The sequence below is a fragment of the Gymnoscopelus microlampas genome (genome assembly GCF_963454915.1).
Source record: "Gymnoscopelus microlampas genome assembly, chromosome: 7".
In the NCBI taxonomy this organism is placed as follows: Eukaryota; Metazoa; Chordata; class Actinopteri; order Myctophiformes; family Myctophidae; genus Gymnoscopelus; species Gymnoscopelus microlampas.
In genome coordinates this window covers 45,582,874-45,593,805 of record NC_139944.1, presented here as the reverse complement: position 1 = coordinate 45,593,805, position 10,932 = coordinate 45,582,874, and the positions used below count along the sequence as shown (strand labels likewise).

Sequence of the window (10,932 nt, the reverse complement as noted above, 5' to 3'; positions counted from 1 at the left end):
AAGCAACTGACAGCAAATGATCAGCTGCTACAGCTCATCTGTCAGTGCTGTCCCTAGTGTAGACTGAAGTGTACTGCAGAAAACATCTAAGATCTTCCTCAACTCAAAGTTAATTTTTTATTAGTTGAATGCTCCAAAGAATTGCTGTACTTTGACACATACTACAAACACCTCAAAGCTCACTATAAAAAAAAAAGAAAGACATTTTTGGAGAGTTTATTGTAGTACGAATACACAAGGACAAAACCAACTGAGCACACTGTATGGTAGTGATGCTGAGCTGATCAACAGATACATATGTACAAAACACTCAAATGCACACATGCCCGTAATTGCTCAATTTGGAAATCAATTTTAAAGTACAAAAATAACATTGGAGCTTGTCATTCATTTACAGGAGCTCTAGGGATATAGAGGCAAAGCCGTACGTACACCATGAGCAGACAACCTTTCAAGTTGATTTCTTCAAAGAGTTGGATTGATCAATGTGCAAGGGCTTGCACTAATTGTGTGATGTTGTTGTATCTTGGAAATTGTCGACTGAAGGATGCCTTCTAAGGAATGCTTGATCCATTATTACAGGTCATGATTTATTATATTGATGGATACAAATATGACACCCAAAACGTCAGGGGTGATACAGCTTGGGACAGGTTAGCAAGTAGTCTTATATACATAGAAGTGTGAATAGCGTTTCAATTGAACTGATGTCGCAACATAGCCTATAAGAATGAAATATACTATAATAAACCATTCATGATAACGCAAGGACAAAATAGTAACAAGACGCATCCATGATTAAATGCCTCTCGCAAAAATGTACAACCTGCAAATAGTAGTGGCACTGACAGAGGCAAGTTTACATTGAGACTAAAATTGTAATACATACTGTACATACATGATAAAACACAAATGACCCAAAATATGGTCAGCTGTACACAGTAAAATTCTCTGTGTTAACACCGATGATTTTACTGTGCATGAAGAGACCTCTGACTAAAATACAAAGTACAAAGAGTTCATTGGACAGTCTCAATTTCTTTCTTTGCAGTGATTGCTTGGTGCTTACTGACCTACATGAGTACAGTCCAATGATTTGGAATTACTGGCGCTTGGCTTTGTAGGGTCGAGAGCGTTTCCTGCGATCGGGTTTCCTCTGTTTGTGCAGGCGGCCGATACTCACACCTTGCCGACGACGCACTGAAATATTCTGCTCCACAAGGCTGGCCAACATGCCTAGGGAGGACAAACCAACTCAAAATGAATACTTGCGCAACACAATACAGCACAACAACGATACAACAAGGTACTGTGAACATGAAATGGCTGACCATTTATGAAAACGGCACAGAGACTTTCATGAATTGTCTACCTCTAGGTTTTCCTGAAAAAAGCTTCCAGTTTTACTGCACAGTATAATATCTGTTATTTTTCTTAATGTTGTGTGGGTGGAGAGAAAGATATTAATGTTAACTGCTGTGTGGAAGTCAAACAGAAGTCAAAAACTCTTGAAGGTGCCGGTGGTAGAGAGATGAACAAAAGTTAAACATACAGTACACGTATACAATAAGTCTGAGGAAAGAAAGAATGGTTGAGAACTGAGCGTTTAGAGGTTTACCTTCTTGTGCCAACATGGATATGAAGGTGCAGATGAACTCGTCATAATTGTGAGTCCTCCTCTGGTCATCAATCTTTTCAAGTAAGGTGAAACATTTCCGTTAAGTGACCAACAAATTCATTTGCAGAAACCATAACATTGCGGTTAATTGAAGGCCATTAAAACCCACCTTGTATTTTTTCCTCTTTTCAACCTCCTCCTTTAGGAAAACCTCGTAATTGGCAATGTCAGCTTCTACACACTTGAGCAGAGCCAGCAGCTCCTTGAAGAAACAAAGAATCAACAGCTGTTTATCTTGGTTGCACTTGTTTATCAAAAGGCAACCAGCTCACATGTTGCCTTGTAAATGAATATAATATTTTGTGTACTGTAAAGCGTCCTTTCAGAAAGGCGCTATATAAATTCAAGTTATTAATATATATAAGCAAAGATAACACATGGCTGGAGCAGTGTCAAAAATAACAAAAGATTCAAGAGACTTTATAAGTAAGCACAGAGGAGGGAACAGGGTAGGAAACCAAACTGCTATGCGATGTCTGGACTTACTTTTGGAGAGTACTTCTCCCCATGTGGTTTTTGGCCTCCTTCCGATTCCGACTTGATCTTTTCCTTGCTAGGATTGACATCTGCTCCATCCTTGCTCTCCTCTTTCACCTCAGCAGATGGCCCCTCATTTCCCTCTTTTACTGCACCCATCTCTCCTGTTGTATGGCCTCCTTGCTCTTTGTCCTTTATCTTCTCAGAAGTGCAAGCAGGCTTCTTAGATCCATCTGCTGCAGCATCCGCTGTACAGGCAGCAAGAACAGCAATTAGCAACTAAAACCCATTCATTACTTTCAGTGAAGTTTATGTACTAGTTTAAGTGCACTGAAGTTAGTACATCACTGCTTTGTAATATTTGCAGTATAGTCACTAGAAACACTTGCTAGTCTCTACTTCATCTCATTATCAGTAAAATGGACTCAACCACAAGTATGAACGCTTCCTTAACCAGAGGTGTTGAACAACCATTTTCAGACACACAGGAGACCTCAGTAAAGATCTCTAATAAACTCACATGGTAGTGGGAGAGCATAGATCACACCATCCTCCTGGAGGTGGAGGAGGGCTATGCTGACAGAGGGACCCAGGTCTCGTACGGCACGGTTGTGTCTGGAATCCAGCCTGAGCATCTCGTCGTCTCCAAAAAGCACGCGAGACAGGTGGGATGCGACCGGGCTGGATGGGCGCGTTGCAGCCTGGGAACGTGCTGGCGAGCGCAGCGGGGAGTTGAAGGCACTGCCGATCTCTGAAGCCGTGTCGGTGCTTTCGTTGCTGGGAGTAGGGGAGGGTTGCGATGCAGCCGTAATGCAAATGCCCCCCGTGCGGCCTTCCGTACGGACAGACAGGGGGGTGTTAAGGGCATCCTTCCTTTGCACCTCCTTCTTTAGTTTTTCAGCCAGGACACTTAGGGCAATCTGGCTCTCCATTCCGGTGGCTACCCGTCCTGTTCTCTCTATTCCGCTGGTGGCTACCCGTCCTGTTCGTGAACGCAGACCTGCCTTCCGTCTAAACCTGAACAGAATTGTAACATTTGTAAACAAAAGCAATTGTGAACACACAAAGGAAATCATGGACACACGTGTTGCAGAGCTCACCTGGTCGATGTGCCTACTACTGGGGCAGGAACTTCTTCTTCATCATCCTCATAGTCATCATCGTCAGAGTAGGTTCGCTGGGGCGGGCCTGATACCCTGGAGCGTCCCACGCCAGCAGCAAGATCCTCCTCTTCCTGTTGGTCACAAACAAACTCAAACTAATGAGTGTGGCACACACTGTACTCATTGCCATAACCTCACTTGCTTTATTCTAAATAACCTACTTTCATTTCTGAAAACCTATTGCTCCTGATTCTAATGCACTATTTCTACAACAATCCAGTATTGCTTTACTTGCTGTTATCTTTTGCTAATTGGCTTGTTACTGCCTGAATTGTTGAAAACAAGATGCTGCATCTGAAGCGGCTTGTCCTGCTAATAATAATTTAAATAAAAAGGTCTGTCAAGTTAAGGACTCCCCCACCTCTCATACCTGCATAGGGGACTTGGCATAATTGTGGTTGTCCAGGAAGGCAGGCAGGCGTTGAGCTACGGGGTTGGAACTGCTGACCACCTGGACGCCTCCTCCGGCAGGTGCTGCTGGTTTACCCATGACTTTGGCGTTGACTTTGGTGTCTGCTGAATCTGCCACTGTGTAAAAATAAATTCAAAGCATTCATGTATTAAAAGGTGGACATTATTCCCCCCACAAGTGGGCCTGTCACAATTATTACATAATCGTCTAATCGCAATTATTTGAGATAGTCGTAATTATCTTTGCATAATCATCATAATTGTTTCCATGTTGAAAGATTTTCACACATTTTCAATTATAAAAAATAACAGAAATAGCAGATCTACAAGCTTACAACGAGTCACTTCATGACGCTGTAAGCTTGTAGATCAGCTATTTCTGCTATTTTTACATGAATAATAATGATGATTAAATATGTCAATCATATCTGCCCTGTGCAATTTTTGGTCACGAAGCCTAAAAGGCTTCATATGTTCCAATGTTCAATGCCAAACACACAATTAAATCGTTAATCGCAATTATTTGAGTGACAATTAATCGTCAACTTAAATGGGTAATTGTGATGGCCCTACCCACAAGTAAGAATGAGCAAGGGAATACATTGGGCTAACAGTACCTGAGGAAGTCTGCTCTGCTGCCTGGGATGTAACCGGCGCCGTATCGGCCTCCTCCTTGATAGCGATGCCAGTGTCATCAGGTCCCGTCTTCTTGTCCTGAACCAGGTCCGGTTGGGTGAGGCGGATCAGCTGGAGGCAGAGACAGCACATTTTAGATTCAGAGTAACACTTGGCTTTATTGTCACATCAGAGGTCTACAGGTGTAAATATGAGTGGGTGAGATTATTTGTTCTACAAGCTGCTCCCATCATTTGTAGGTAAATTAAAAATCCCTTGACGTGCTACCAGTTTCCGTTTGAATGAAAATACAATTGTTTTATGGTCTCAATTATTTTCCTTAGAGGCTGCGTTTGTTTTTAATGGGAGCACCGCATAATTACGCTATGCTGGAAACGCCAGCAGCGTGACGAGGGATCTATTCTGAGCTGCTCGTTCACGCTTGCCGTTTTTATATTTCCGTTTAAATATTTTCAGCTCTGGTCGTTTGGAAGACAGTTCCTCGTATTTTCAGTTGGGGAACGAAACGCTTTGGTGAACACGGCCTTACCTAGGGAGAGAAGCTCTGGGGAATGACGATGATGAACACAACTAACATGCACAATCGCACTGCGTCTGTTAGAAGCCACAAGTGAATCCAAACTGGAACCAAGAGGAACATCTATTTAAAGTCGCAACTTCTCTTTGAGCTCTAATCTCAATGAAAAGGACATACCGTTTCATGTTCCCAGCAGTGCTGAGGGGTTAGCATGACCGCTAGTGGCTTGACATATTTCTGTGTTCTGTAGATATGGAGGCATATTACTCTGCCACAGATGAACTTGGGGAATAGGATCTAACTCTAACTAAACCCCAGGAAGTTCCTGACCTGCTGTAGCCCCTCCAGGACTGTCTGACGATTCTTCTTTAGGACGTCCAGTTTGGACTCGTACTTCATCCGGCGGTCAGGTACGACAGCCATCAGGTTGAAGCGGATATCATGGTATGGTTCACTGAAATAAAAAGGGGAGAGGGCTGAGTGAATGGTGCGTATATGAAGAATGCATGAGAGAACACAGCACATTGATTCAGGACTCACCCAGCTGTGGCCAGTCCAATCCTTTCCATGATGACCCGCCGAGCCTTATCGGTCCATTCCTCCTCCTCTCCCCAAGGCCCTACAGGATGCCACATTACTTTATAGATGCCATGTTGATGACTTGCTTTAATTTTCTACAGTTCGCTGCCAGACAGGATGTGCATAGCGTGACAAAAGAAAATGGGGATCATTCCAATTGAATCAGAATGGAGTCTTACCGTGGTCAATGGGGTAAGCTTTGAGCCCATCAAGTTCAAAGAGGCGGTCTTTAATGGGCACATAGCTAACAAAGTGGAAGGCCTCCATGGTCCGCACTGCACTGATGCCATTCTGTTTCTCCGGCAAATGTCTGGGCTCAGGTCTCCATAGAAACAAGAAAATGGGTTTGAGAAACTGATGACTGCACAAAGCCTGAGGTCTCCCAGAGCAAGGCCAAGCAATCACATTTTGACCGAAGAGGTTTTCCTGGAAATCCAGAGTCGCCTCCCACCAAAGTAATAAAAGCCACTCATGGCAACTTACCTGGCATGACTATTGTGTGCTTTGGCCAACTCTGGGGCATTTCCTATGGCATAGCCTTTACTCTGAAAGATCAAGAAGTAAAACAAAGTGAATCATGAATCATGAAGATTACTGGAGAAGGCCCGGACGGTTGGCGTAACCGCCTGGGCACCTAGGCTGGTAATCCTCCCGATCCCGATGGCCTTTGCTACATGTCACCCCCCATCTCTCTCCACATTTCCCGTCAGCGAACCAACCAATTTTTAATTGTTTTTAAGCAATAATCAGTTTAAAGACTTGTTGTTAATATGATATATTCCCCTACTTATTCAACTATTCACCCTATTAAATACATAGCACTGCAGGTCGCTATGTAAAAAAAAAAATATATATACATATATAAATAATAAAGACTGAAAAGAGGGAGACATTTCTTACCTCTGGACTGAAGCCCTTTGTGAAAGCCTTCATTCGACTAAGAGTGTTGCCAAGCTCAACACCACTGCAGTTCAGAAGCACACTCAGCAACGCATGGGTAGCACAGGAATTTGGTATCAGCTGGATACAGAAATTACATCATTGTCAAGTTAGTGGTCACAGTAACTTGCATCTCTTTAAAACCATTTAAGTTTAGGTGCCGTTACTGTAGTTATATCATAGAAGCAGCTGGACAGCAGAATTAAAAAAACTGTCCCACAACTATTCAACTACAAAAGCTTTGAGTAGTCTGAGAAGAATGTCTAGTAGTCACTGGTTACTTAAAGCTGCAGTCATTAAATGTGGTATACCCGAGATTCAAACCCGGGTCCCCAGCTCAAGTGCTGATTTTTTTTTACCATCGAGCTAATGGAGCATACCTGCTTGCTCAGGCGAGAAATTGTATTTTGATTTAAAAAAATTCAGGCAGAACCACTTGTCAACCAGTAGTGGTCACAACAGTACACAGGATCTAAATGTCTCAATAGAAGAGCAAGACCAAACACAACCACCACAGTTGCGTTAGTTATACTGTACTAACCATATATACTGGTCAAAATGAAATGTTATACACTTAATAAGGTTACATTACATTTAGCTCAAAGTAGTAGGAAATCTTTCAACTGAACACCAGAAAAACAAAAATCAAAAGCTGTTCCTGAACTGCTGATAACTTGACAGTGATACCTATCTAGATACCTACCTATTCAGTGATGACACTAATTCATTAAAATGAGTACATGTTAGATTAAGATCAGATAGCTGCGTCTCACAATTAATGAGTTAAGAAGTCAAGATAAACGCTTGATTCTCATAAGTGTTTAATAGCTGACACATGTACAGATTGTTGGGATAATTGAACATGAGAAAAGACTAAACAGAAGAAATAGCTGACATAATGTCGTCATTAAGACAAGTGAGATAGCAATACAAATGTGCCTAATACATTAAAGATGTGTTACCTGATGGGCAAAGAACATATCATTAACAATCTCCTCATCAATAACGGAGGTTTCATCCACCAAGGTGGAAACTTTCCTTCTGGACCGACGCTCCTCAATCCATTTGAACAAGAAGATGAAGCCATAGACAGGGCTGAGAAGAACAAATATCTCGTTAACAATCCATTTACTACAACAAATATTTAGACTTTGCATACATTATTGCTACACTCTAGTAAAACTGTAAAGAAAGGCAGATGTTCTTAGCCAATTCAACACAGTGTTGTTACATGCAATTGTGTGGTCTTGAATACCAGTGGCTGCACTTTAAAAATACAACTAATATTACACATACTATCATTATCTAAAGGAGGTTAAAGGTCCTCATCAAGTCTAACCTGTGTCATTTTTTGCTTACTGAATAGTTTTTGAGCCTGTAGATCTTCAAAACATTTTTACTCCTACTAGTGAAAAAGAACTTCCACACACCCAGTACGTTTAAAAGCAGGTGCGTAGCCGACAAACAGTAGTTTTGGTCGTGCAGACCTTCCTCATGGCATTTCCTACTAGTGAAAAATACCATGATGGCTACTATGAATTTCAATTTTGAGAAATATTTCAATGAGTGATGTACTTGCTGGGTGTACTGCACTCTGCTCGCTTCTAAAAATTATAAGCATTTTAAACTTATGAATAGCACAATGTAAAGTCAAGTTTGAACAATTTGTTTGGTGCAAGCAGTATTTTTTATTTAATCCGTAAATATTGATTTTTGGAATGACATTTCCAAACTCCTGGTGCAGCAAGGCACTGAAAAGTTTTGACAATTCACAAGTGCTTGAATTGAATGCTCTTTGAGAATCTAAAACCTCATAACTTGCAATATAATACAATACTATTCACCCAGAAACAGTCTACCTTGAAGTGTGTAAGCGTTGTTTCTATTTAGCCAACATTTTGTCATAGGAGTTTTAATACAACTTTAAATATAAAAGTTCCAATTATGACAGTGACACCAATATGTAATACATGACAATTTCTCAATATAAAAGAATAACAAACTTGGACTGTCTAAATGTTGCTACTGTAAATGACAGCTGGACTAATATGGAATGTCTCTTCAGACATTTCATCAGTGAAAGACTTGGCAAGAGAGATTTTCTTTCACAAATGAGCCAAGAAGATCTTTGTGATACCGTAGTTCTCATACGAAACCAGTGGCAGAGAGAATCTTTAAAGAGTCATTAAACAGACAGTTTCATTCTCTCTCCGCCCGCCCCATGACCTTAAAAACTGCACAGAAACGCAGCATGTGAAGGAACTATCACCACCATCTGCATCACTGACTACATGAGTCATACTAACATCATTACGAAACATTGTGATTTAGCATCTGAAACAATCGGCAGTTCAACAGATGCACAGTATTAGTGTATATCCTACTTATCTCAAACAACCACATTTTTGTGTTTTTATGACGCCTTCAAAGTCAAGATGAGTAACACAGCCATGCTTGACCTCCTAATGATATGAAGAAATTAGACTTGACATTCATAATTTTGCCAGTTTGGCCAACTAACTAACTAGTTATTGGGGTACATGACATGCATATTGCATAGGACTTGTTTTTCAAACTACATACCTATGACATTTGCTTTGAAGATCATATATTTCTTCTACTTGGACACCTTTGATACCTACAAAGAAAAAAAGGGGGAGAAAAAAAACATTTCCCACATTTGCTTGGTAGTTACAATACTCACAGGCCACCATAAAGGCGACTGAAATGTAAATAGTTAATGCTGACAAGCTACTCACCAAAGTCTTCCACCAACAGACTGAATAGTCCTACAATGACAACAAAATAATTAATATTGTTCAATGAATTCTACAGCTCAAATTGCGTACTAGTGATACTTGCTGTGAAGCAACAAAATATCCCATAATAAATTCAAGCATATTGCATTTAAATCCATAGTTTGATGCTGTGGAGTGTAGACCACTGGTTGTCCCTTTTGGGTCTGTAACCGAGTGTGTCCATTTGGTTCCATTTGTTCACTATTGGAGTTTACAGTAGCTCTGGTCCAGAGCTAGGGATTTCCAGTGGTGGAAAGTAACATGTGGTGGAAAGTAACAAGTACATGTACTCAATTTGTAAATAGCCGATCTACAAGCTTGCAGATCTGTTATTTTCAAAAGATTTGTATACACATTGAACTTGCACAAGGAGTACTTTTAATTTTGGTACTTTAAGTATATTTTGATTGCCAATACTTTTGTACTTTTACTCAAGTACATTTTAAATACCAGACTTTCAGTTATAACTGAGTATTTCTAAATTGTGGTATTGATACTTTTACTTAAGTAAAAAATGACAATACTTTTTCCAAACACTGGCTATTTCTAGTTTCCCAAAGATAAAAACAAATATATATCTTTATATATTATAATATATAAATAATTAATAAAATAATATATAATACATAAATAAATCATTAATAAATATAATACTGTATCAAATGGGGGTCCGTGGCCCAAAGCTGATCAAACTAGAGGTCCTTGAAATCAAAAAAGGTTGATATGCAAGTCATTTAGACATGCGACTGGCTATATTTGATTAGTCAGTCAAGTAGAGTAAACTAGCACCATGTTATGTTACATCATCATATTCCATTGTTGGACCGAAGAAGGCCTCATATTTAAATAAAAAATGACCAGACCATGTCATCAAAGGTAGAAGCTAACGTTAGCTGTGTTAGCCTGTGATCTGAAACTAAACTAGCTCTACAACCGAAGCTTTCTCTCACCTGGGTCACTCTCAAGCTCCAGCCACCCTTTGTTCATCTTTGTATTTATGCACAGCTCATTGATATCATGGTCACAGAATGCATATGAACCTTATGATTTACATCATCTTCTACAGTTTTTTGCGTGTTAGCTGATGTTGTTAGCTAGTGGAAATAAACACAAAAGACACTAGCAGTTTGACGCCTACATTCTACGTCACTGTCGTACGGCCGACGGCGGGGCGCGTACCGTTATAACTCTAATATGGGCGCGTACCATTTCTATTCCCTTACTATCCTGGTAGAAGAGACAAGTGTTGCCAGATAGTGTTTAGAAGAGAAATAAGCAACTAGGTCTATGAAAACACAACGTCGCGTCACCATGACTTTCCACCTCAAAAATCTTGGAAAAAATGTGACAAATGTGAAATATTTTTGAAACAGTTTAACAACACAAATCTGGTATCTGGCACAAATTATTTTCAGATGGGGGGGTCCGCCGACAAATACAAATTAATTTGGGGGTCCTTGGCATGAACCACTGATAAAAAAAACAACTGGTTTAAACAACATTACACAGCAAGTCCCAAATAAGCAATTAGAAACAAGACCAAAAAACGCAACCCGCAACTACTAATATTTACAAGCAACTTTACAGGAAAAACAAGCCAAAAATAGCTTACAATAAGCGGACATGGCAACGCTAAGTAGGAGAGCGCTCACTGCGCTCGTCCCCTACCAAAGAAAACTCTGGATGCCCCCTCACCCCTGTACCGTTATTTCTGCTTGTTTATCTTTTTACAGT

At 40.4% G+C, this 10,932-nt stretch overlaps 1 protein-coding gene across 1 annotated transcript; it reads right to left on the bottom strand.

Annotated features, from left to right (window-relative positions):
• Positions 1-215: 215 nt before the first annotated feature.
• Positions 216-10,314, bottom strand: bap1 (BRCA1 associated deubiquitinase 1). The gene is made up of 17 exons (XM_084062324.1): positions 10,149-10,314; positions 9,160-9,189; positions 8,984-9,038; positions 7,363-7,495; positions 6,362-6,481; positions 5,945-6,006; positions 5,641-5,783; positions 5,423-5,501; positions 5,213-5,336; positions 4,347-4,476; positions 3,689-3,846; positions 3,256-3,389; positions 2,676-3,172; positions 2,165-2,403; positions 1,788-1,880; positions 1,619-1,691; positions 216-1,236 (listed from the first exon to the last, which is right to left on the bottom strand). The coding sequence occupies exons 1-17, from the start codon at positions 10,183-10,185 to the stop codon at positions 1,103-1,105; spliced, it is 2,241 nt and encodes a 746-aa protein (XP_083918450.1). The 5' UTR covers positions 10,186-10,314; the 3' UTR covers positions 216-1,102.
• Between the last annotated feature and the right edge of the window lie 618 nt (positions 10,315-10,932).

Coding starts and splice junctions, on each gene's coding strand:
- bap1 (XM_084062324.1), bottom strand. CDS start 10,185: ATGAACAAAGGGTGGCTGGAGCTTGAGAGTGACCCAG. Junction 5,502..5,640: donor AGCTTACCCCATTGACCACG/GTAAGACTCCAT, acceptor GGCATCCTGTAG/GGCCTTGGGGAGAGGAGGAG. Junction 4,477..5,212: donor TCCTGGAGGGGCTACAGCAG/GTCAGGAACTTC, acceptor CTCTGCCTCCAG/CTGATCCGCCTCACCCAACC.